The sequence below is a fragment of the Oryctolagus cuniculus genome, chromosome 10 (assembly GCF_051225735.1).
Source record: "Oryctolagus cuniculus isolate XC-2025 breed Fujian yellow rabbit chromosome 10, ASM5122573v1, whole genome shotgun sequence".
In the NCBI taxonomy this organism is placed as follows: Eukaryota; Metazoa; Chordata; class Mammalia; order Lagomorpha; family Leporidae; genus Oryctolagus; species Oryctolagus cuniculus.
The window spans coordinates 102,185,867-102,211,045 of record NC_142876.1 but is presented as its reverse complement, the minus strand read 5'-3'; the positions used below and the strand labels follow the sequence as shown (position 1 = coordinate 102,211,045).

General features: G+C 46.0%; 1 protein-coding gene and 1 long non-coding RNA gene across 40 annotated transcripts in view; one reads left to right on the top strand and one right to left on the bottom strand.

Annotated features, from left to right (window-relative positions):
* MAP4 (microtubule associated protein 4) overlaps nucleotides 1-19,639 on the bottom strand; it is a 193,900-nt gene extending 174,261 nt beyond the window's left edge. For all 37 annotated transcript variants that reach the window (XM_070050869.2, XM_070050870.2, XM_070050883.2 and 34 more), the window contains exon 1: nucleotides 19,314-19,639. In XM_070050869.2, the coding sequence (XP_069906970.2) occupies nucleotides 19,314-19,639 (326 nt within the window). The remainder of the gene's footprint in view (nucleotides 1-19,313) is intronic.
* Nucleotides 19,640-19,742: 103 nt separating this feature from the next.
* On the top strand, nucleotides 19,743-23,667 carry LOC108177105 (uncharacterized). 3 transcript variants are annotated; one of them, XR_011379562.2, is made up of 3 exons: nucleotides 19,743-19,882; nucleotides 23,102-23,219; nucleotides 23,389-23,667. It is a non-coding gene; the product is annotated as an uncharacterized LOC108177105 (long non-coding RNA). The 3 variants fall into 3 exon arrangements; XR_016214856.1 differs by lacking the exons at nucleotides 23,102-23,219; nucleotides 23,389-23,667 and adding an exon at nucleotides 20,598-20,867 and having other exon boundaries at nucleotides 19,744-19,882; XR_016214857.1 differs by lacking the exons at nucleotides 23,102-23,219; nucleotides 23,389-23,667 and adding an exon at nucleotides 20,598-20,867 and having other exon boundaries at nucleotides 19,842-19,979.
* Nucleotides 23,668-25,179: the final 1,512 nt, after the last annotated feature.

Below are 25,179 nucleotides of genomic sequence, written 5' to 3'. Positions count from 1 at the left end.
GCTTGTTAAAAAAAGAAGAAAAGAAAAAGCCTGCAGGACTTAAAAGTACCACATAGGTCATTTGAAAATAAGCATATAACATACATTATTTAGAAATTAGGGAACGGGCCGGCGCCGCGGCTCACTAGGCTAATCCTCCGCCTAGCGGCGCTGGCACACCGGGTTCTAGTCCCGGTCGGGGCACCGGATTCTGTCCCGGTTGCCCCTCTTCCAGGCCAGCCCTCTGCTGTGGCCCGGGAGTGCAGTGGAGGATGGCCCAAGTGCTTGGGCCCTGCACCCCATGGGAGACCAGGAGAAGCACCTGGCTCCTGGCTCCTGCCATCGGATCAGCGCGGTGCGCCGGCCGCAGCGCGCCGGCCGCGGCGGCCATTGGAGGGTAAACCAACGGCAAAGGAAGACCTTTCTCTCTGTCTCTCTCTCTCACTGTCCACTCTGCCTGTCAAAAAAAAAAAAAAAAAAAAAAGAAATTAGGGAACATACATAGGTATTACATATACCCACCTTCAAGGGCTTTTAGGCCAAAAAATCATACTCTGCATTTTCAAGTTTCACCAGTATAGCTGAATGGGGTATATCTCAAGTATGTCTTTTTTTAAAAAAAGATTTATTTATTTATTTCAAAGTCAGAGTTGCACATATAGAGAAGGAGAGGCAGAGAGAGAGGTCTTCCATCCACCAGTTCACTCCCCAACTGACCACAACAGCCAGAGCTATGCCGATCCAAAGCCAGGAGCCAGGAGCTTCTTCCGGGTCTCCCATGTGGGTGCAGGGGCCCAAGGACTTGGACCATCTTTTAAGGTAATTATCAGAATTGGTGATCACATCCACCATATGTGAACACAGTTCCTTTTATCTGTATTTATAACAATACAGTAACACAAAAGTTTCTTCTTTGCTCAGAAAGACCCAAGTAATGCATTAATCAATGAAAAAAAAAAGTATAAAAAGAACCTATGTTGTCATTTTGTTCAAAATCAATAAAACAATTAATTGTCTTTTCTGGCTTAAGCTTCTCATTGGACATCTGATCTGAAAATCTAGGTACAGTATTACTTTAAACAGCCTTCATCATTAAGTAATGAAAGTGAAAGCAGAGTCAGCAGCCAATAAAAAGACTTCACAACTGAATGAAAGCAAAAGAGTTAAGCCCATACTATATGAACTAAATTGACAACAAAAACCAACACAAGGAATCAGCATTGCACTAAACCACATTTACTTCGATCCTTTATGGTTTATAAAGGCTATGAACACATGAAGTCATTGTTTCAAAATTCACTAATTCTTGAACATCTCTAAAACCTCCAAACTATACAATCTCAATTACACAGCTTTTAATATATGAGTTCAGGAACTGTTTCTCTGCAGCAGAATTCTGAAACAATGAACATGTCTATCTCCACAGGTAACTAGATCAAATCTCAACAAGTACAGACTCAGCCACTCACTCATTACTCACTCAGTTCCCTTGTACCATGATATAACACAATGCAACTCAGTAGGTTGACCTTTCCGGCCCACTAAGTTTTATCACTTATGCCAGTGAGTGAGACATAGCCACAAACTACTACAGAATAAAGTCCTAGAGAATTTACCAAAACTATGGAAAATTAAGAATAACAGATCATAAGAAAAACAAACTGCTGCCCTAAATGTAAAACAGAAAACTCTCAGAAGATAATATAAGAAAAAAATCTAGCTGACCTTGACTTTGATAATGACTTCTTAGATACGACACCAAAATCATGAACAACAACAGAAAAAAAGCTCGTGTTAAACTTTATTAAAAACTTTCAGGACAGGCATTTAGCACAGTGGTTAAACTGCCACTTGAGATGTCCGCAAGCCACATCAGAGTGCTTGGGTTCCAGTGCCCACCTCCACTTCCCATGACAGTTTCCTGCTAACATGCATCTGGGAGACATCAGGTGATGGTTTGATTACTTGGGTCCTGGCCACCTACCTGGGAAACCTGGACTGAATTCAGAGCTCCTAGATTCAACTTAGCCCAGCTCTATCCGTTGGAAGCATAGAGAACCAAAAGACAGATGATTTTCCTTCTCTTCCAAATAAATAAAAATTATTTAAACCCGCACATGAATGTTTATACAACTTTCTTCATAATTGTCAAAACTTGGAAATAATCAAGTTTCAGCAGGTGAAAGAATTTTAAAAAATCATACATCCAAGGGCTTGCATTGTGGTCCAGCAGGTTAAGCTGCCCGTCACAATACCAGCATCCCTTATAGACACCAGTTTGAGTACCTGCTGCTCCACTTCTGATTCAGCTCCCTGCTAATGTGCCTGGGAAAGCAGCAGCCCAAGTCCTTGGGCTCCTGCACCCACATGGGAGACCAGGATGAAGATCCTGGCTGCTAGCTTCAGCCTGGTCCAGTCCCAGCAGATGCACCCATTTGGAGAGCACACCAGTGGATGGAAAGTTGCTGTCTCTCCCTCTCTCTATATAACTGCCCTCAAATTAAAAAAAAAAAATTAAAAAATATGTTTAAAAAAGGTGAGCAAGTCATAAAATTAAAACCTTAAATATATATTGCTAAGTGAAAAAAAAAATCCAAAAGGCCACATACTGTATGATTTCAATTATATGACATTATGGAAAATGCAAAACCATGGAGACAGCAACATCAGTGGTTGCCAAAGGTTGGTTGGAGGAGTAGAGATGCATAAGAATGAATAGCTAGGGCACAGGGGATTTTTTTTTTTTTAAGATTTATTTTATTCATTTGTTCATTTATTTATTTATTTGGAAGGCCCAGTTACAGACAAAGAGGGAGCAGCTGGGCTGAGCAAATCCAGGATCAGGAATGAAAATCTTGGGTCCCACCCTAAACATTTAGAATCAGAATCTGCATTATAATATCTCAAGATTTGTGTGAACATTGAAATCTGAGAAGCTCTGACCTACAGCTTCAGTTCAAGGGCAATAGAGGGCAAGAACAGAAATCAAAGACCAGGACCCCTCACAGGGTTAACTCTAATAAGAAAACACCTTAAGACATCTTAGATTTAAACCAAGCACCAAATTTTTTACTACCTTAGCAGACTTCACAGAAGCCCATCTTGGTTTTAAACCCAATAGATAATACAAAATTCCTGAAAAGCTATGGGCAGAAAATTACCCTTATGTGCCCTGGCACCTTAAGTTCTCATAACCCGTGTCAGCCAAGGACCCCCAAATTATGAAGTTCAAGTTAATCAACAGCTAATATTGTCACAGAGTACCTGACAGAAACTAATACCAGGGCTAATTTCACAACAGTAACAATGTAAGCCAGAAGATAGTAAGATATGCTGAAAGAAAACAAAAAAAATACACAAAACAAGTATTTTTCAAGGATAAAAAAAATACACATATGAATACTTCTCCTGGGGGCAGTCTTAGCTATGGTTGGACCCTCAAGAAGCTACCTGTTTACCAAGACCTTAAGGTCATTCAATTTAATCACCTTTTCAGTCTCTCTAGACCACAACCATTGCTCTACTTTAACATAAATTAAATCACTATCTTTTTTCTTTCTCATCTTATCTTTAACAGGAGGAAACTAAGTCTCATTCTACATTTCTCTAACTGATGATTCTAGCTCTCAAGTCCAACCAACACACTAAATCTAACCCCTCTTCTACTTACCAGATCTTTGATACACCTGAAAACAGCTGTCCCCCACCCACTTCTTTTCTAAATGAAACACCTCTAATTCCTTAATTAATGCCTCAAATCATTTGATTTACTCCCATCATCTGCTGGTTTTTCTTATGGATAGCCTCTACATTATCCATGTCTCTGAAAAAAGGTATCTAAACACAGGGGGCCTTGCTATTGTAAGAAAGGCTTCCACCTATGGCACCAGCATCCCATACAGACACCGGTTCCAGTTTGATCCAGCTCCCTGCTAATGTGCCTGGGAAAGAAGATGGCCCAACTGCTTGGGCCCCTGCACCCACATGAGAGACAACAAATGAAGCTCCTGGCTCTTGACTTTAAATCTGCCCAGCTCCAGCTGTTGCAGCCATTTGGGGAGTGAACCAGCAAATGGGAAGATTTCTCTCTCTCCCTCTCCCTCTCCTCCTTCTCCTCCCTAACTCTGCCTTTCAAATAAAGAAATCTTAAACAAGAAAGAAAAAAACCTGAACACAACACTTAAAGTCTGAAGTATTATATCCCCCTTTAAGGGTCCTTATATTTAATCCTAAGAATCTATAATCTTTTTTTAGACTCAGAAAATTTACTTTATTGGCATATTTTATATATTGAATATTTGAACCAAAGAGCCTTTAATTTATCTTATTTACATATATAAAGTATGTTAAAAAGTTTGAGATGTGTATTGTGAAAAATTTATACATGGTTTTCAAAATTTTGGCATCAAAATAAGCTTTTAAAATTAATTTTCCATGGATTTTTTTGAAGTACTCTCATATATGAATCGGTCAGATGATGCAATGGAATCAGAGAGTAGAGGAGATCTTACACACCAGTACAGGTGGAAGCTCGCCCAAGACACTGGCTTTCTTTCTTATACCCTTGATTACTGTTCCTCAAGAATGTATAATCTTTATGCTTCTATCTACCAGAATAACACCATCTCTCCACTAATTTCTCAAAGTTAACAAAGAAATCATAGTGCCAGCATTGAGGCACAGCAGTTAAGCCGCTGCCTGTGCCGCCAGCACCCCATATGGGCACCAGTTTGAGCCCCGATTCCAATTCAGCTCTCTGCTAAAATGCCTGGGAAAGCTGCAGAAGATGGCCCAAGTTCTTGGGTCCCTGCCACTCACTGGGAGAACTAAATGGAGCTCCAGGCTCCTGGCATGGCCCAGCCTCCACCATTGTGGTCATTTGGGGGAGTAAACCAGCAGGTGGAAGATCTCTCCCTTTCTATGTAACTTTGCCTTTCAAATAAATAAAAAATAAATTTTAAAAAATAATCATAATGTACAGAAACTGATTACTAGCCGGCGCCGTGGCTCAATAGGCTAATCCTCCACCTTGCGGCGCCGGCACACCGGGTTCTAGTCCCGGTTGGGGCGCCGGATTCTGTCCCGGTTGCCCCTCTTCCAGGCCAGCTCTCTGCTATGGCCAGGGAGTGCAGTGGAGGATGGCCCAGGTGCTTGGGCCCTACACCCCATGGGAGACCAGGAAAAGCACCTGGCTCCTGGCTCCTGCCAGGATCAGCGCGGTGCGCCGGCTGCAGCGGCGGCCATTGGAGGGTGAACCAACGGCAAAAGGAAGACCTTTCTCTCTCTGTCTCTCTCTCTCACTGTCCACTCTGCCTGTCAAAAAAAAAAAAAAAAAAGAAACTGATTACTAGTAGGAATATAGAATGGTGCAGTCACTTTGGAAAACAGCCTAGCAGTTCCTCAAAAGGTTAGACATAGCTAAAATATAACCCAGAAACTCCACTCCTTTTTAGATATTCAAGAGAAATAAAAATATGACCTCATAAAAACGTGTACACAAATGTACATAGCACCATTATCCATGACAGCTAAAAAGAAAAAACAAATCCCAATGTCCATCAACTCAGGACAGGAAAAGCAACCTGTGGTACAGCAATACAATGTAATATTATGTGGCCATAAAAATGAAGTACTAAGGCAGGATGTTGTGGTTGAGGTTCAGCCAAAGCTTGAGAGGGCTACATCCCATATCACACTGACAGTTCCAGTCCCAGTGTTCTGCTTACAATCCAGCTTCCTGCTAATGCACCTGAGTTCCTGCCCATGTGATACATGTGATACCTGAACTGAGTTCCCATCCAAGTCTCAGCACTGTGAACTCACTGGCTTGCTCTCTTTTTTTTTTTTTCTTTTTTAAAGATTATTTTATTTGAAAGGCAAAATTACAGAGAGACAGAGAGAGAGGCCTTCCATCCGCTGGTTTACTCCCCAGATGGCCTCTGATGGAACAAGAACATAAGCCTCAGCCATTCTCCCTCATTGCGCAAAAGAGATGGAATGTATTCCTTGCCCTTGAATCTCAACTGAGGCTCACACCCTATTGCCTTCATACCCCACCCCCACCCCCACCCCAAGCCCTCCTAAAAAATAAAAAGACCCGGCCCCTGGGGGTCAGGGCCTTCTACCATGTGTTCCATCAATGTGCACGGGAGCAGTTGGTCACAAACCTCTACGGATTTATTTTCTCTGAAAATTCGATCTGGCTGTAAATTTGTACATTGCCTCCTCTCTGTTCTGTGCATCTTTTCCTAACATTTTGATGCCCCGTGTGAGGAGGCACCAACTGCAACTCTTTTCCTAACGGCCGGAGCTGGGCTGATCCAAAGCCAGGAGCTTCTTTCAGATCTCCCACATGGTTGCAGGGACCCAAGGACTTGGACCATCTTCCACTGCTTTCCAAGGCCATAGCAGAGAGCTGGATAGGAAGTGGAGCAGCTAGGTCACAAACCAGCACCCATATGGGATGCCAGCACTGCAGGTGGCAGCTTTACCCCGTATGCCACAGCACCAGCCCCTTCTCTGTTTTTTGTTGTTGTTGTTGTTTCAAATAAGTAAATTCTTATATTAAAAAAAAAAAAAAAAACGGGCTGGCACTGTGGCATAGCAGGCTAAGCCATTGACATCCCACTGACGTCCCAGCTGCTCCTCTTCCAATCCAGCTCTCTGCTATGGCCTAGGAAAGCAGAAGATGGCCTAAGTACCTGGGCCCCCGAACCTGCGTGGGAGACACAGAAGCAGCTCCTGGCTTCTGGCTTCGGATTGGCCCAGCTCCAGCCACTGTGGCCATCTAGGGAGTGAGCCAGTGGATGGAAGCCCTTTCTGTCTCTCCCTCTCTCTGTAACTCTACATATCAAGTAAATAAATATTTTTTTTATTTTTATTTTATTTTATTTATTTATTTTTTTTTTTTTTGACAGGCAGAGTGGACAGTGAGAGAGAGAGACAGAGAGAAAGGTCTTCCTTTTTGCCGTTGGTTCACCCTCCAATGGCCGCCGCGGCCAGCGCGCTGCGGCCGGCGCACCGCGCTGATCCGATGGCAGGAGCCAGGAGCCAGGTGCTTTTCCTGGTCTCCCATGGGGTGCAGGGCCCAAGCACCTGGGCCATCCTCCACTGCACTCCCTGGCCACAGCAGAGGGCTGGCCTGGAAGAGGGGCAACCGGGACAGAATCCGGAGCCCCGACCGGGACTAGAACCCGGTGTGCCGGCGCCGCTAGGCGGAGGATTAGCCTAGTGAGCCGCGGCGCCGGCCTGTAAATAAATATTTTTTTTAAGGAACATAAAAGGGCCGGTACTGTGGCATAGCAGGTTAAAGCCCTGGCCTGAAGTGCTGGTATCCCATATGGGCGCCTGTTCGAGACCCGGAAGCTCCACTTCCAATCCAGCTCTCTGCTATAGCCCCAGGAAAGCAGTACAAAGTGGCCCAAGTGCTTGGGCTCCTGCACCCGCATGGGAGACCAGGAAGAAGCTCCTGGCTCCTGACTTCAGATCAGTGCAGCTCCAGCTGTTGCAGCCAATTGGGGAGTGAACCAACAGATGGAAGCCCCCCACCCCCATCCCGGCTTCTCTCTCTGTGTAACTCTTTCAAATAAATAACTCTTTTTTAAAAAAATCACTTACAAAGACAGATCGATGTAGCTGTTAGATGTTTGGGAAATAGGACTTCAAGTAATGACCTGGAAAGTTTCCCTATGAGCAGGTAAAGCTATATTTGACACTACTAGGTCATTCTAAGCTTAAATAGGACAAACTGAATAAAACAGGTCCATCTCATATCCCCCATATTTCTTTACTGGTGCTAAATGAATGGCTAAATGAATTAAAGAAGGTGTAATTACTCCTGATTTGCTCAACTTACACAGCCTATAGCTACTTCTAGAATTCTTAGTGTAGCAACTACAGTTACCCTGACTGCTGACAGTACCCTTTCAGTTTTTATAAAAAACTACATAAAAATCTTGAGACCCTCCCATCAGTTTCTACATATATTATTCACAACCACCTGTGCAATGGCCAAGCTGTTTCAGAGAATCTGTTATTTCAGAAATCACTGTAATATTATCTGATCAAAAGGGAACTATGACCTATCTAAACCCTCCCTTTTTGAAGAATAGGATGGTTTTAAAAACATTTCTTCAGGGGTGGCATTGTGGAATAGCAGGTAAAGCTGCCATCTGTAACACCAGCTGGTTTGTGTTATGGCTACTCCACTTCCAATCCAGCTCCCTCAGAAAAGCAGCAGAAGATGGGTCAAACTGTTTGGGCCCCTGCCACCCGCATGGGAGACCCAGAAGAAGCTCTTAGCTTCAGCCTGACCCAGCCCTGGCCATTGCAGCCAGCTGGGGAGTGAACCAGCAGATGGAAGACCTCTCTGTCTCTACCTCTCACTGTAACTCTTTCAAATAAATAAATCTGATTTCAAATAAATAAATTAGATTTATTTTACTTGAAAGTCAAGAGTTACAGAGAGGCAGAGGCAGAGAGAGACAGAAAGAGACACAGAGAGGTCCTCCTTCACTGGTTCACTCCCCAAAATAGCAGCAATGGCCAGACCTGGGTCAATCTGAAGCCAGGAGCTCCTTCTGGTCTCCCAAGTGAGTACAGGGGCCCAAGGACTTGGGCCATCTTCTACTGCTTTCCCAGGCCATAGCAGAGAGCTGGATCAGAAGTGGAGCAGCAGAGATGCCAGGGATGCGGAGAGCAGCGGGGACTGCAGGCGGCGGCTTTCACCTGCTATGCCACAGCTGCTGACTCACAATCTTTTCTTAAGTTTATTTATTTGAAAAGCAGAACAAAGAGAAGAGAGTGAGACAAAGATCTTCCATCCACTGGTTTACTCCCCAAATGTCTGCAACAGCTAGGCCTAGACCAGGCCACTGCAGAAGCCAGGAAATCAATCCAGGTCTCCCATAGGGGTGGCAGGGAGCCAAGTATTTGAGTCATCAGCTGCCTCACAGCTGATGTGCACTGGCAGAAAGCTGGATCAGAAGTGGGGGGTGGAACTCCATCCCAGGCACTCAGATATGGGATGCAAGCATTCCAAGCAGCAGTTTAATCCACCGTATTGCAACACCTGCACCAAACCAGTAACTTCTTTTTAAGGGTCTCTACCCCACATCCTACCTATTCTTAATCACAATTTTTCCTTTAGAATAGGTATAGCTTCTAAAAGCTTTTGAGTCTTTCCACAGCAGTCTTAATGTGGGAGTAAAGGGGTTAATGAGGCAGCTATTTTACCTGTGACTCATTGTTTTCATAAAATAGAATCATATGACCTAAATTCATTTAATAATCAATAACCACCGGCGCTGTGGCGTAGTGGGTAAAGCCACCGCCTGCAGTGCCGGCATCCCATATGGGCAACAGTTCGAGTCCTGGCTGCTCCATTTCTGATCCAGCTCTCTGCTATGGCCTGGGATAGCAGTAGAAGATGGCCCACGTCTGTGGATCCCTGCACCCACATTGGAGACCCGGAAGAAGCTCCTGGCTCCTGGCTTCGGACTGGCGCAGCTCCCACCATTGTGGCCAGTTGGGGAGTGAACCAGCGGATAGAAGACTCACTCTCTCTCTTTTTCTGCCTCTCTTTCTCTCTGTTTAACGTTGACTTTTAAATAAACAAACCTTTTTTTAAAAAGTATACTTTAAAAAAATAAAATAGCCTCTTTTGAAATACCTGGCTTGTACCTTCAGTTTTTTGCTGTTTTAAAGATTTATTTATTTATTTGAAATGCAGAAGTACAGAGTAGGAAAGACAGAGACAGATCTTTCATCCACTGGTACTCTCCAAATGGCAGCAACAGCCAAAGCAAGGATCTCTCACATGGGTGACAGGGACTCAAGTACTTGGGTCATCCTCTGCTGCTTTCCCAGGCACATTAGCAGGGAGCTGTTTCGAAAGTGCTGCAGCCAGGTCTTGACCCAGCACCATCACTGCAGGTGGTAGCTTAATGCAGCTACACCACAACACCAACCCTGTGTCTTCAGTTTTGAGACAGAAAACAATTTTAATCATAATTTTACTCAAACTATAGCAGAAAATCAGAACCAGCTATATTTGACACTTTGGAAAATACTTATATATAAAAGCCAGGGGCCAGCACTGTGGTATAGTGGGTAAAGCCTGTGATGGCAGTATCCCATATGGGCGGCAGTTAATTTCCGAGCTGCTGCACTTCCAATCCAACTCCCTTCTAATGCACCTGGGAAAGCAGTGGAGGACGGCCCAAGTACTTGGGTCCATGCACCTACTTGGGAGACCTGGAATAAACTTCTGGCTGCAGATTGGCCCAGCCCCGGCCATTGTGGCCATTTAGAGAATGAATCAGCAGATGAAAGATCTCTCTCTAACTCTCTTTCAAATAAATAAATATTTTTTTAAAAAAAATAACATAAGTCAGAAGTACAAATAAACCAAGAATGAAGCTTTTGTCTCTAATTACATACTAGCAGGGCATGATCTTAGAGCTCTCTAGGTAAATATTTTCTTAAACTACTGAAGTGAAAAACAGAACCTATCAGTTAAATAGACATTGGAGAAAAGCAACAAATGCACAAGGTAACATAATCAAGATTCAAAAAATCCCCTTTGTAATAATGAACAGAAAACAGCAAGGAAAATAGGAGTGTAAAAAGTCAAACACTTTTGAGAAAACCAACTAACCAAGGACAAAGATTTTGCTGAACAGCAGTTCTAGATAACAAGACCTAGAGTTAAGTTCAGGCATAAACACTGAAAAGTAGATACTGAAAGAAAAAGAACTTATTTTTAAGCAGCACTGATGCAACTAGGGGAAACAAAGGCAGGGGTCATTCCGAATTCCTAAATCACTTCTTTTCCAGGGCCTAACACAGAGTCTGAATGAGACTACCACATCTGACAGACTAACTACAGAACGATGTCCAATATAATAAAGGTTTCAAAAGCACACTTCGGCTGGCACCGCGGCCCACTAGACTAATCCTCCACCTTGCGGCGCCGGCACACCGGGTTCTAGTCCCGATCGGGGCGCCACATTCTGTCCCGGTTGCCCCTCTTCTAGGCCAGCTCTCTGCTGTGGCCAGGGAGTGCAGTGGAGGATGGCCCAAGTGCTTGGACCCTGCACCCCATGGGAGACCAGGATAAGTACCTGGCTCCTGCCATCGGATCAGCGCGGTGCGCCGGCCGCGGCGGCCATTGGAGGGTGAACCAACGGCAAAGGAAGACCTTTCTCTCTGTCTCTCTCACTGTCCACTCTGCCTGTCAAAAAAAAAAAAAAAAAAAAAAAGAAAGAAAGAAAAAAAAAAACACACACTTCATGAAAGGTGGCTGAGAAAAAAAAGTCAGTAGTGAACATTTGCAGACATGGGAGGCAGCAGCGATGTCAAGGAAGTTAGATCCCTGCCACCCACGCAAGAGATCTGAATTGTGTTCCCAGCTCCTGGCTCCAGCTCCAGCGCAGGCCCAGTAGTTGAGGGCATTTGAGTAAACCAATGGATGGGAGCTTGCTCTCTGCCTCCACTTCTCAAATAAATTTTTAAAAAAAATATTTTTTTTTCTGGAGAAGTAGGACAAAATAACTGTCACTGGATAACCATATAGTAGAGACTGGAGTCATAAGGAGCAAAAGCAACTGCAGAGATCAAACCTGGAACCACTAAACAGAACTGCAGAGAAAACAAGTTTGAATCATTTTTAGGGAAATCTTTATTTTTTTTTTTAAAGATTTATTTTATTTTTACTTATTTGAAAGATAGAGTTACAGAGAGAGGTAGAGACAGAGAGAGAGAGAGGTCTTCCATCTGCTGGTTCACTACCCAGATGGCCGCAATCACCGGAGCTGCGCTGATCCGAAGCCAGCAGCCAGGAACTTCCTTCGGGTCTCCCACATGGGTGCAGGGGCCCAAGCACTTGGGCCATCTTCTACTGCTATCCCAGGCCATAGCAGAGAGCTGGATAGGAAGAAGAGCAGCTGGGACTAGAACTGGCATCCATATGGAATGCTGGCGCTTCAGGCCAGGGCTTTAACCCACTGCGCCACAGTGCGGGCCCCAGGAAATCTCTAAAATGAGCAATTTTCAAACCTGGAATTGGTAGCCATCATGTATGAAGTCCCTATCTTCAAGAATACTAGCATAGAGGAGGAAATCACATACTGTGTGAAAAACTTGTCCAGACTGTCACTAAGATTTCAATTCTATGATCTAAAACCAGATAGATAGCTAGATTTCAATTCTATGATCTAAATAAAACCAGATAGAAAAGAAATTATTCCCTCAACATTGCCAAAAGTAAGAAAAAAAAGAAAAAGAAAAAAACTAGAAATCACGATCTTCTTTAATTAAAATGAACGGTCTCACCAAGAAGGGCCAAAGATACTTGGAATGAAGAGACTTCTTTGGTTGAGATTAAGGGTATCACTTAGCATGAGAACAGGTCATCAACTCCAGCTACAGTCACTCACTTCCTGTTTGGCCAAGAGCAAATAACTTCACCTCTCCACTTGCACTGAAAAACAGTAATTTAAAATACCAGTATTGGGGCCAGCATTGTGGCATGGTGAGTTAAGCCACCTCCTGTGTTGCTGGCATCTCATATGGATGCTAGTTCATGTCCGGGCTGCTCCACTTCTGATCCAGCTCCCTTCTAATGTGCCTGGGAAAGCAATGGAACTTAGCCCAAGTACCTGGGTCCTTACCACACATCCAGGAGACCGGAAAGAAACTCCTAGCTCATAGCTTCAGCCTGGCCCACTGCTGGCCATTGTGGCCATCTGGGGAATGAATTAGAGCATGGAAGATCTTTCTTCGTCTCTCCCTCTAACACTTTCAAATTAAATAAATACATCTTTTTTGTTTTGTTTTGTTTTGTTTTTTGACAGGCAGAGTTAGACAATGAGAGAGAGACAGAGAGAAAGGTCTTCCTTTGCCATTGGTTCACCCCCCAAATGGACGCTACGGCCGGCACGCTGCGCCAATCTAAAACTAGGAGCCAGGTGCTTCCTCCTGGTCTCCCATGCAGGTGCAGGGCCCAAGCATTTGGGCCATCCTCCACTGCACTCCCGGGCCACAGCAGAGAGCTGGACTGGAAGAGGAGCAACCGGGATAGAATCCTACACCCCAACCAGGACTAGAACCCGGGGTGCTGGTGCCGCAGGCAGAGGATTAGCCAAGTGAGCCACTGCACCGGCCCTAAATAAATAAATCTTTAAATAAAAATTTAAAAAATATCATATTTATAGGAGTATAATATAAATTAGTTAACTGGAAAATGCTTGGGAGACTTACATTATCTGACAAAAACTGCATTCTCAACAAAAAGATTTATTTATTTGAAAGGCAGAGTTACAGAGAGAGGGAGAGATAGAGAGAGAGATTTTCCATTTGCTAGTTCACTCCCCAGATGGCCAAAACGGCTGGAGCCAAGAGCTTTTTCCAGGTCTCTCACATGAGTTCACGGGCCCAGGCACTTGGGCCATCTCCACTGCTTTCCCAGGTACATTAGCAGAGAGTTGGATCAATAGTGGAGCAGCAGGGACTCAAACCGGGGCCTATGGGATGCCGGAGCCACACAAGCCCCAAAACTGCACTACCTTCTACACAGACCCTCTCTCTACCTCTCCCTCTCTGTAACTCTGCCTTTCAAATAAATAAATCATCAAAAAAAAAAAAAAAATTTTACTGTCAGAGAAAAGAGGTGACAGATAAGGAGAGGAATGCTACAATGAACTTTATGGTACTGGATTAGTTACAGATATCAGTATAAGCTCATGTTAACATTTATATATAGATTCAGAAATAAACATCAGTGTGTACACGTGCACAGTTAGTATGTTTATGTAGCTCTGTCCCCTAGGACAGCCTAAATGCAGTGGTACCCCAGTGGCAACCAGTACACTCAGCACATGAAAAAAAACAGAATTTGGTTTAGGTTTGTTTGTTTTTAAGATTTATTTCATTTATTCAAAAGGCAGAGTTACAGGGGGTGGGAGGAGATACAGTTACAGAGAGAGAGAGATCTTCCATTCACTGGTACACTCCCCAAACAACCGCAATATACCAGGGTTAGGCCAGGCTGAAGCCAGGAATCAGGAATATCATTCGGTTCTCCCTGGGAAAGCAGTAGAAGATGGCCCAAGTGCTTAGCCCCTGCACCATACAGGAGATCTGGAAGATGCTCCTGGCTTCAGATCAGCTCAGCTCCAACAGTTGTGGCCACTTGGGGAGTGAAACAGCAGATGGAACACCTTTCATCTGTCTCTCCCTCTTACTGTCTGTATCTCTCAAATAAATAAATAAATAAAAGGGAGGGAGGGAGGGAGGGAAGGAGGAAAAAGAAAAAAAAAGAAAAACTTAAAGGGGAAATCAGATTTCTACATAGCCTCACAGTATCTCCTGAAAAGTACTGGTTACTTTCTGTGGTGATTTTAACACAGATCCATAAATTATTTGATACTCTCCCCTTCAGGAGAGGGAGTTTAATTTCCTTCCCTGGAGTATCAATTTGACTCTGCAACTTAGCTCTAGCCCAACAAATAAAGGAATAGAAAAATCACTTTGCCCAGTGAATTTTTTTTTTCATTTTTATTCATTTATTTGAGAAACAAAAATAGAGGGAGAATGCTTCCATCGCTAATTCACTCCCCAAATGACCACAGTGGCAGTGCTCCCTAGTCAAAGCTAGGAGCCAGGAACTCAATCAAGGTTTTCCAGATGAGTTGTAAGAACCCAATTACTTGAGCCATCACCTGCTGCTCCCAGGATCTGCGTTAGCAGGACTGTGGGGTCAAGAGCTAGAGCTGGGTATCAAACCCAGTTACTCTGATACGGAGTGGAGGTATCTTGATTGCTGAACATCTGCCCATGACAAACATCATCTTAACCAACTTAACAAGTTAACGTCAGTAATAAGTCTTGTTGGTATGAGGTATCCCCAGTTAAAATGTGACAAGGGCATACCATATATCACTCTGGTACTCTTCACCAAAATGCATAACCTCAGACTACCAATGAGGAAAATCTAGAATAAGGAACTAAGTTCTACAAATACCTGACTACTGTGTTCAAAGGTATCAAGCAAAGAGAGACAAGAAGAAACCAAGAAATCATCACATATTGAAAGAAACTAAGGAAATATGACATCTAAATGCAATGTGGTATACTGGATGGGATCCTGTAACAGAAAAAGCACATCAGTGGAAAACAGGAAAACCAGAGCAAAGTCTATAATTCAGGTAATGTTGATTTCTTAAGTTTGCTAAGTATATTACAGTTGCATAAGAAACACTATAGGGGCCGGCACTATGGCGTAGTGGGTAGAGTCGCCACCTGCAGTGACCACATCCCATATGGGCACCGGTTCAAGTCCTAGCTGCTCCATTTCAGATCCAGTTCTCTGCTATGGCCTGGGAAAGCAGTATAAGATGGCCCAAGTCCTTAGGACTCTGCACCTGAATGGGAGACCTAGACAAAGCTCCTGGCTCCTGGCTTCAGATTGGCACAGCTCCGGCAGTAGCAGCCAACTGAGAAGTGAACCAGTGGATGAAAGACCTCTCTCTCTATGCCTTTCCTTCTCTCTCTGTGTTAACTCTTTCAAATAAATAAATAAATCTTTAAAAAAAAAAAAAACACTATAAAGCATATATAGAAATTCTATACTATCTTTACAATTCTTCTGTAAACCTAAAATTACCTCCAAATAAATTTTTTTTACCCACTATGCCACAGCACCAGCCCCAATAAAAATTTTTTTACTACTGTACTATATTTTTCTTGTAAAAATTAGGAAGAAAAAGTTATAAATAAAAGAAGGCTATTTATATACAAAGTAGTATGATAGGTTTTGTAGCAAGATTAATTTTTTTTTTTTTTTAATTTTTGACAGGCAGAGTGGACAGTGAGAGAGAGAGACAGAGAGAGAAAGGTCTTCCTTTGCAGTTGGTTCACCCTCCAATGGCCGCCGCTGCAGCCGGCGCACCGCGCTGATCCGATGGCAGGAGCCAGGAGCCAGGTGCTTTTCCTGGTCTCCCATGGGGTGCAGGGCCCAAGTACCTGGGCCATCCTCCACTGCACTCCCTGGCCACAGCAGAGAGCTGGCCTGGAAGAGGGGCAACCGGGACAGAATCCGGCGCCCCAACCGGGACTAGAACCCGGTGTGCCGGCGCCGCAAGGTGGAGGATTAGCCTATTGAGCCACGGCGCCGGCCCTAAGATTAATTTTTTAAATATTTATTTATTTATTTGAAAGGCAGAGTTACAGAGAGGGAGAGGCTGAGAGAGGGTGGGAGGAAGACAGAAATATCTTCCATTTGATGGTTCACTCCCTAAATGGCCACAATGGCCACGGTTGGGCCAGACAGAACCCTGAAGCCAGGATCTTCATCTGGGTTTCCTACATGGGTACAGGGGCCCAAGGACTTGGGTCATCTTCAGCTGCTTTCCTAGGCACATTACAATAGGCTAGATTCTAAGTCGAACAGTGGATACCTATACGGGATGCCACAGGCATGGCTTAACCGGTTTGCCATAGCGCAGGCCTCAAGATTAATTTTTTAACCCATACAGAATTACAAAAGTAAACTAGGTTAACTTTCAAGCTCAAATTTTAATGATAATCAAAGTAGTTCTCTATAAGGTCTGCACTGAAAGATTAGCCAAGAGAACTTTAAGAAGGTCGATCAGTATGATCCCTCATATGACAGAAACATAAAATTTTGCTTTATCCTTCTTCTTGATCCTAAATGTTCTGAACACACTCACCCTAACAATCAGTCCACAGTAACCTGGTTCTAAGCATACCACTTAGGCAAAGTGAAATCAACGATATTTCCTTGGTTTCCTTTTCAAATTGACTAAGAAAAACCACCAAAATGTCTTCCAGTGGGTCAAAATGTTCTTCTCAGATTTTCTTATTTAATGAAAACTAAAACATCAACAACTCATGCTTAATGTTAAAAAAGAGAGGAAAAATGAGGCCAAAAATTTGAAGTGTCACAGCAGAAGTTTACAGAATCAAAGGATGGGTTAACCAATTAAGAAATAAGAAAGCTGCTGTGAAAAACGAAGACACTGACATCAGGAAGAATCAGCTCTGTGACTAAAACTAAGTCACCCAGACAAGAAAATCCAGGTGCTTCCTTCACTGTCAGCAAACAATGGAAAATTTTTTTAATATGAAATGCAAACTTATCTGTAGATTTAAGAATTTTAACATGGATACTGAGATGACAAAATATGATGGCAAAAAAAAAAAAAAACAAACAAAACACAAGTGAGACAGTGGGAAAATGTGTTAGCTGGGACACTCCCCAGTCCTGGTCAACATTAGTGTGCCCTTACAACAGGAAAACGTGGCAATCACCGGGCTTCTGAAATGTGATTAAAACATGCCCCAAGAAAATCCAGTGCCCTTCATTCCGATTCTATAATCAACTTCCTTCTTATTACTGATTAGGCCTATTGGAACAATGGAGGTAGCCCAGCCAGGGGATAATTAAATACAATTGTGTACATGGCACTCAATACCTTGGGTGAAAACCGGTATTGGTTTATCAGTCTCTGCAGAGTTTACGCTGCACGAATATACTCTCAAGCATTTGAATCACCCATATAAATCAAAATCCTGAAGTTTCAGGACTACTGTGTGAGGTCAGAGAAATCTTGCTTTGGATGCCATTTCTGCCACTTAACTATCTGTGTGACTTAATACTATCACTCTCAATTTCCTCATCGGTCAATAAATAAAACTAATGCCTGGGAGATATGACAGCTTTATTATTTTTAAGCTATATTTGAAAAGAAGAGTATAAGTGAGCCAAAAAATATTTTATTTGAAAAGAAGCACTATGGCCATCAAAGTGCATCAATTTAAAAGAAGGGTCCCTGAAGAGAGTCCTACTCTACAGTGTCGAGAGAAGCAAAGTTGAAAACTCATGCACACTGTACAGATGGAGTCCCTTGCTTAGCAACTCTAATGTTGTCCACCAAACACCCGGCCTGTAATAGTTAGAGCATGACAACTGTTCACTCTAAATCCATGTGCTCAGCTTGGATTCAGGATTGATTTATAAAAATAGCTGCTGCTGCTCTTTGAATCTCTTTGCGCTGATGACTGGGCAGTGTTACCCTATAGGCCGAGAGCAGAGCAGCTGTATTTCCCTCACCACACCCATCTCTCTGCCTACCCAGCCAAGCTGCCGGCGCCCCCCTCCCATCTCTGCAGCATACTATTCTCCCTCCTCCAGGGCTGAGTGCGCAAATTGCAAGCACAAATATCCCCTGATGCAATGCCACAACCATCCCTGGGAAAGAGCAGTGGCAGTTGCCAAAAGCCCAGCGCAGGGAAATGGGCGGGAGACACACACAGAGGGAGCAGGAGACGCTGCTGCAATGCTATGCAGCCAGGCAGAGACTCGAGAGGCCCTGGGGAGCAGTACTGTAACTGGACCACAGGAGGGAAAGGAGAAAAGGGGGTTTCCAGCAGAAAGCTGGGTAACACTAACCTTCCCGAGGAGCACATGCTCCGGCCCCGGCTGCGTCCTACAACACAAACTCAAGGGTAATCACTGCCTCCTCCCAGAGCAGTAAGTGCATTTAATTTACATACTCCTGAAGGTAAGCGAAACCCCTCAAAACGGCCCAAAGTGGCAATTTCACTTAAGCTCAGGCAACACACCGCAGAGGAACCTGTCCCATGTGCGAAATCACCACCTCTGCTCTGGGCACTGTTTCCAACGGTCCCTGTGCCTTTTCTCCCGCTCTACCCTTAATAAGACCCCATCACACTCCCCCAGCCAGACACACTCCTGGGTCGCCAAAACGCGCCAGCGCCCAAGCACGCAGACAGAGCCCTGGCTCGGGCCCGATTCTCCAGACCACCCCTCAGCCCCACCCAGAACCCCTACGGGACACCCACACTAAGGATCTCCTCAGTACGACCTCCACTGACGCCCCCCACCAGGGCTTCAGGACGCGACCCCTGGGTTCGCCTACAGCACCCCCCCCAAGCCCCACCCAGGGCCCCAGGCGGCAGCCGACCCTCGCTCCCGGGCTCAGCTCCATCCTGAGTCCGAGCCACGCCGCTCCGCCCCACCGCGCCAGACCTCTGAAGACGGACCCCCTCAGCCCGCCTCGCCCACGGCGCCCCCCGATCGCGCCTGGAAGACTCCGAAGGCCACTCCCGCAGGCCCCCAGCCCGCCCCCTCCCGCGGCCACCCCCGCGTCCCGCTGACGGGCGGCCACCGCCCTTCAGCGCCTCGAGCCGGCCCTGAGGGGTCCCGAGCGGCCGCGGGGCGAGGCACGGGCAGTCCCCGGACAGCGGGGAGGCCGCCCCTTCGAGGGGGCCGCGCCCGCGGCTGCACTCACCCGCCACCGCCTAGCTGGAGCTGGAGCCGGAGGGAGCCGGGAGAGGGCCGGGAGGAGCCGGGAACAGTCGGGAGGAGCCGGCAGGCAGCGAGCGAGCCCGAGGGGCGGGGCACAGGGAGGCGGCCGCTTCCTCGTCGCCCTCTTGAGGGCCGGCGCGAGGGCGGGGCGCCGCCACCGCCTACCCAGAGGGCCCTGCCGCCTCGCCCAATCAGTGTGGCGAGAGGGCGGGCAGAGGGCTGCGATGGGCCAATGGGAAACGGCCTCGCCTCCTCGACCTCTCCGTGGAAGCGGCGCGAGCGGCGGGCGGTTGCGGGCGAGGTGCGCATGGGGGCTCCAGGCTGCCCCCTCCCGCCCACGAACGCCCTGGTTGACCCGGGGCCCCGGGCGACCGCCTCTGCGGTTCTGTGCTGACCGCCGCTTCCTTATAGAGCTTGAGTGCCTGGAGCGGGGAGGATGTGAGAGTTAGGGCGCTGGCGGCCTGGGCCCGGGTCTCCCTTGGCCCGCCGGCGTGTGTGCTCTGTGATGTAACCCGGGAGGGGCGCGAGGCCGGCCTAAGGGCGGAGCAGCTGGTGAGTGGGAGGAACCCGGCGTGGGGCCAGAGGACGCGACCGGGGGACCCCTACAGGGCCCCGCTGCCACGAGCCACTTGTGGCTGGTGAGCTCTTGGTACGTGGCCGGTGCAAATTGAAATGTGCTGTAAATGGAGAATACACATCGAGTTTCTGAGACTTAGTACAAAAAAAAATGTGAAATGCCTCGTTCACGGTTTTTTTTCTGATTACAAGTGAGTTGATTAGAAATTGATTACTATTGAGAGTATATTTGATTATATAAAAAATTAAAATAATTTCATGTTTCTTTTAACCTTTTTTATGGATGATTTATTTGTATTGAGAGTATTGAAAGGCAGACTGAAAGAGGAAGAAACAGATCTTCCATCTGCTGGTTCACTCTCCAAACGGCCTCTATGGTCCAGGCTGGGCCAGGTGGAACCCAAGAGCCTGGAACTCCATCCAGGTCTCCCACGTATATGGCAGGGACCCAAGCACTTGAGCCATCTTCTGCTTTTCCAGGCACTAGCAGGGAGCCTGAAACATGGGTTATGTGGAAGGCTGGAGTCATAGGCGGTAAATTAACCTGCTGCACTGGCTCCCTCTTTTAATTTTAAAATGTGGCTGCCAAATAACATTGCTGTTCGGCTCACATTATATTTCAGCTGGACAGCGCTGGTTCAGGATTATATTAGTGTCACCTAACATCTATTGAATGTTTACTATGTTCCAGGCACTCTTGAAAGTATGTGACGGGGCTGGCGCTGTGGTGTAGTTGGGTGAGACTCTGCTTGGGACGTCAATATCCCACATGGAAGACCCAGAAGAAGCTCCTGGCTGCTGGCCCAGCTCCCATGGTTGTGGCCATACAGGGAATGAACCAGTGGATGGAAGATCTCTTGGTCTCTCTCTCTCTCTCCCTCTCCCTTCCCCCACCCCCCAGTCTCTAACTGAATTTCAAATAAATTTAAAAAAAAAAAAAAAAAAAAAAAAGGAAAGAAAAGTCCCGGGTTGGAGGTCCAGTTCTGCTGCTTTCCACCTGGATATCCCTGGGGCAGTTAAGTTTCTGTTGTCTCAGTTTTGAAAATGAGATAACAGTTGCCAGCCTCTCACACTCCCTAATCAGATGACCTAGAGGCAGCTTACTTCCAGGTAAAGTGGACTCTGGACCCAGAGCCTAGTATGCAAATCTGGGCACTGCTACTTTTGCAAGTTATGTGAGTTTGCAGGAGATATCTAATCTCTACCTCAGTTGCAACTGTAAATGCAGGTGAAATGGCACCAGCCTCATTAGAGTTGTTATATAGATATAATTGAAAATATGTATAAAGTGCTTGATGCCCAGCACTTAACAAGCACTTAAATCGTTTACTATTAAAAGCACAGGGACTGTAAGATGTTAAGAGCTTAGACATATGTGAAATAATTAAGAGACAGGTGGGGCTGGTGTTGTGGCACATAGGTTATGCTGCCACTTACTACCTCAATGATGGCATCCCATATCAGCACATTTCAAGTCTCAATACTCTACTTCTGATCCAGCTCCCTGCTAATGTGCCTGGGAAAGCAGCAAAGAAGGTCCAAGCACTTGGGCCTCTGGCACCCACATTGCAAAACCAGATGGTTGTTCCTGGCTCCTGGCTTTGTCCTAGTCCAGCCCCTACCATTGTGGCCAATTGGGGAGCCATCCAGTTGGTGGGCAAGTTACCTCTCTGTCACTCTGTTCTTCAAGTTAACTAGATTATTTTAAAAATTTTAAGTGATAACTGGAAGATATACATAAGTAGAACTATGAATTTGAAGCCCTGGAAAGGACTTTGGGATGATCCCAGAGAACAAGAATGGTTGATTAAGTCATACACCAGTTGTCTAATTAGCCAAGGATCTTGGGCACAAACTCAGAGCTTCTCCTCTCGCACACTTAGCCAGGCTCCAAAGGAAGTGAGGACAAACGCCATCATGATTTATCAGACAGACACTGAGTACCTCACATCCGGAAGGGCCACACAGTGAGTTAGACACTTGTACAAAGATAAATAAAATTTATTTCCTTTTCTGGTAAAATTAATGTAACTTCAAGGTCCCAGATTTTGTCTAATCATGAACTTAACTGTTGTAGGAAAACACAGGTACAAGCTAAAAAGTTTCTTTGACCTTTCTTGCTGCCGCCTAGAGTAGCCAGCCTCAAGTCCTATACTAGACCTCGTGAATAGAATGGCTTTGAGCTCCTTGGTAGTCACATGGTTAAGAAAACTTAAGAGTTACGGAAGCCCGTGCTCCTTCGTTAGGTTAATAGAGTCCAAGTTATGTGCACCCAGCTACAGACCTCAATTATCGAATCTTTTCTCCCCACAGGCCTCTTAGCTTCTCCTGCCTCAGAAGCATCTCCATCAATACCAGCGCTGTCCTGCTTCAGTCCCTCTTCCCTACTGCCACAACTTCTATTTTGTTTCGTATTGTATTATTTTTGTTTATTTGAAATTCAGACGCACACAGAGATACCAGTCGAGATCAACAGACAAGAAGTCATGTCCATTGGTTCATTCCCCAAATGCCAGCAAACAGCCAGGCACTTGAGCCAGCATGTCCCTGAGTACTGCCTCCCAGGATGCACATGAGCAGGAAGCTGGATCGGGAGCAGAAATAGGCCTTGAACCCGGGCATTCTGATATGGAGTGTGGGCATCCCAAGTGGCATCTTAACCACTGCGCCAAATACCCACACCTGCTACAGCTTCTTCCAAGCCCTCTCCTGGCCCTACTTTAATCCAAGCTTTATAACCCTCTGCACCAGCCCCCCTCACATTCACACATACCCTCCTTTTCCCCCTCTATGCCAAATGCCCTCTGCTTTATTAGTTTTTTCCTCTTTTTTTTTTTTTAATAAATTCTTATTTAAAATTTGAGGGGCAGGGGTTGCAGTGCAATAGGTTAGGCCACCACATGGGTTGCCTGCATCCATGTGGCAGTGCTGGTTCAAGTTCTGACTGTTCCACTGGCAGTCCAGCTTCCTGCTGATTCACCCTGGGAGATAGAGAATGATGACTCAAGTGACTGGACCCCTACCACCTGCATGAGAGATTCTGATGGAGTTCTAGGTTCCTGGCTTAAGCCTGGCTCAGTCCTGGCTATTGCAGCCTTTTGGGGAAGTGAACCAGCAAATGGAAGATTCATTCTTATTCTCTCTCTCTCTCTCTCTCTCTCTCTCTCTCTTTCTCTCTCTCCCCCTTTCAAGAAGATTGGGGAAGGGGAGACAAACTGAGCTGCCTTTCCTCTACCTGTCTGGAATGTGGATACAACACCTAGAGGTAAACCAGCCATCTTGAGACAATGAGGACCAAAACCTCAGACTGAAGGTGAGAATAGGAAGACAGAAGACACTAGCACCCTAACAGCCTTTAGCAGCTACACTAATTTTTGACCACCAGCTCTGAGCCTCCTGTAAAATGAGAAAAGTAAACCACCATCTCTAAACACCATCATCAGTCAATTAACTCCTATTGGTGCGAATCTATCATTTTACAGCTAAATACATCCCTAACTGATCCATGGAGTAAAAACCCAGAACTACAAGTTGAAGAACACCATTACGGTTCCAGCTCAGCCAGGAACAAGCTGTGTGGCCCTGAGTAGCCATTCTCATCTCTGGGTCTCAGGTTCCTCATCTCTATCAGGGGAAGTAGAGTGAGATGTTCTCTTCCATCGCTTGTGTTCTGTGGCCTCCTCATGTTCTTGCTGTATGTTCTTGCTAGATGTAAAGAAGTACTTCCTTTCCCTTAAAATAAAGACTATTTTGAGGGTTCACTAAGTATTCCTTTGTTCTTGTGACGTCAGGACTAACTCCAAGGGCCTGTCCCCTTTGCATGGTGAATGTGTTCCATGTCAAGAAACACACATCTAGCCAGCGCCGCGGCTCACTAGGCTAATCCTCCGCCTTGCGGCGCCGGCACACCGGGTTCTAGTCCCAGTCGGGGCACCGGATTCTGTCCTGGTTGCCCCTCTTCCAGGCCAGCTCTCAGCTGTGGCCCGGGAGTGCAGTGGAGGATGGCCCAAGCCCTTGGGCCCTGCACCGGCATGGGAGACCAGGAGAGGCACCTGGCTCCTGCCAGATCAGCGCAGCGCGCAGGCCACAGCTTCCATTGGAGGGTGAACCAACGGCAAAGGAAGACCTTTCTCTATGTCTCTCTCTCTCTCACTGTCCACTCTGCCTGTCAAAAAAAAAAAAAAAAAAAAAGCCGGCGCCGCGGCTCACTAGGCTAATCCTCCGCCTTGCAGCGCCGGCACACTGGGTTCTAGTCCCGGTCGGGGCGCCGGATTCTGTCCTGGTTGCCCCTCTTCCAGGCCAGCTCTCTGCTGTGGCCAGGGAGTGCAGTGGAGGATGGCTCAAGTGCTTGGGCCCTGCACCCGCATGGGAGACCAGGAGAAGCACCTGGCTCTTGCCATCGATCGGATCAGTGCGGTGCACCGGCCGCGGCGGCCATTGGAGGGTGAACCAACGGCAAAGGAAGACCTTTCTCTCTGTCTCTCTCTCTCACTGTCCACTCTGCCTGTCAAAAAAAAACAAAAACAAAAACAAAAACACATCTGCGGGCCATTCCCTGAACATAAAGTGACCATTCCTAGGTCCTTGTTCTCTTTCTTTGGTTAAACTCCTTTACCTACTCCTGGAGGGAACACAAGGCAGGAGCACTCTGCCCACCTCTCTCCCTGAACTTGCTAGATGATTTCTCCTCTTGGGGCCTAAAATGAAGAGTTTGTGAAATGAGGGGGTTGCAGACCCCTAAAGGGCCCTTCAAGCCCTGGCATTCCAAGGCCAGTGCCCAGCTCCTGAGGTCCAGCTTGTGCTGCAAGAGCATTTGGCCTCTTGCTAAGCGCTTTGCTCTCTGATGTGCCAGGTTAGGCTCGCAAGAACTCTGAGATAGGCTGGGCTCCTCTTCTCACCCTCATTCTGAATTTGAGGAAATAAACTCAGGGATGTGGATTGGTGCACTCGAGATCACACAGCTAGGGCTGACAATGTGTAGCGGGTTAAGCTTCCACCCACACCGCCAGCACCCCACATGGGTGCTAGCTGGATTCCTGGCTGCTGCACTTCTCATCCAGCTCCCTGCTAATGGCCTAGGAAAAGCAGCAGGACAGCCTAAATGCTCGGGTCCTTGCCACTCACATGGGTGGTCTGGAAGAGGCTCAGCCTGGCCCAGCTCCTGCCATTTCAGCCATGTGAGGAGTGAAGTAGTGGATGGAAGAGCTTTCTCTCTCTCTCCCCCTCTCATTCTCTGTAATTCTTTCAAATAAATTAAAAAAAATTTTTTTTTT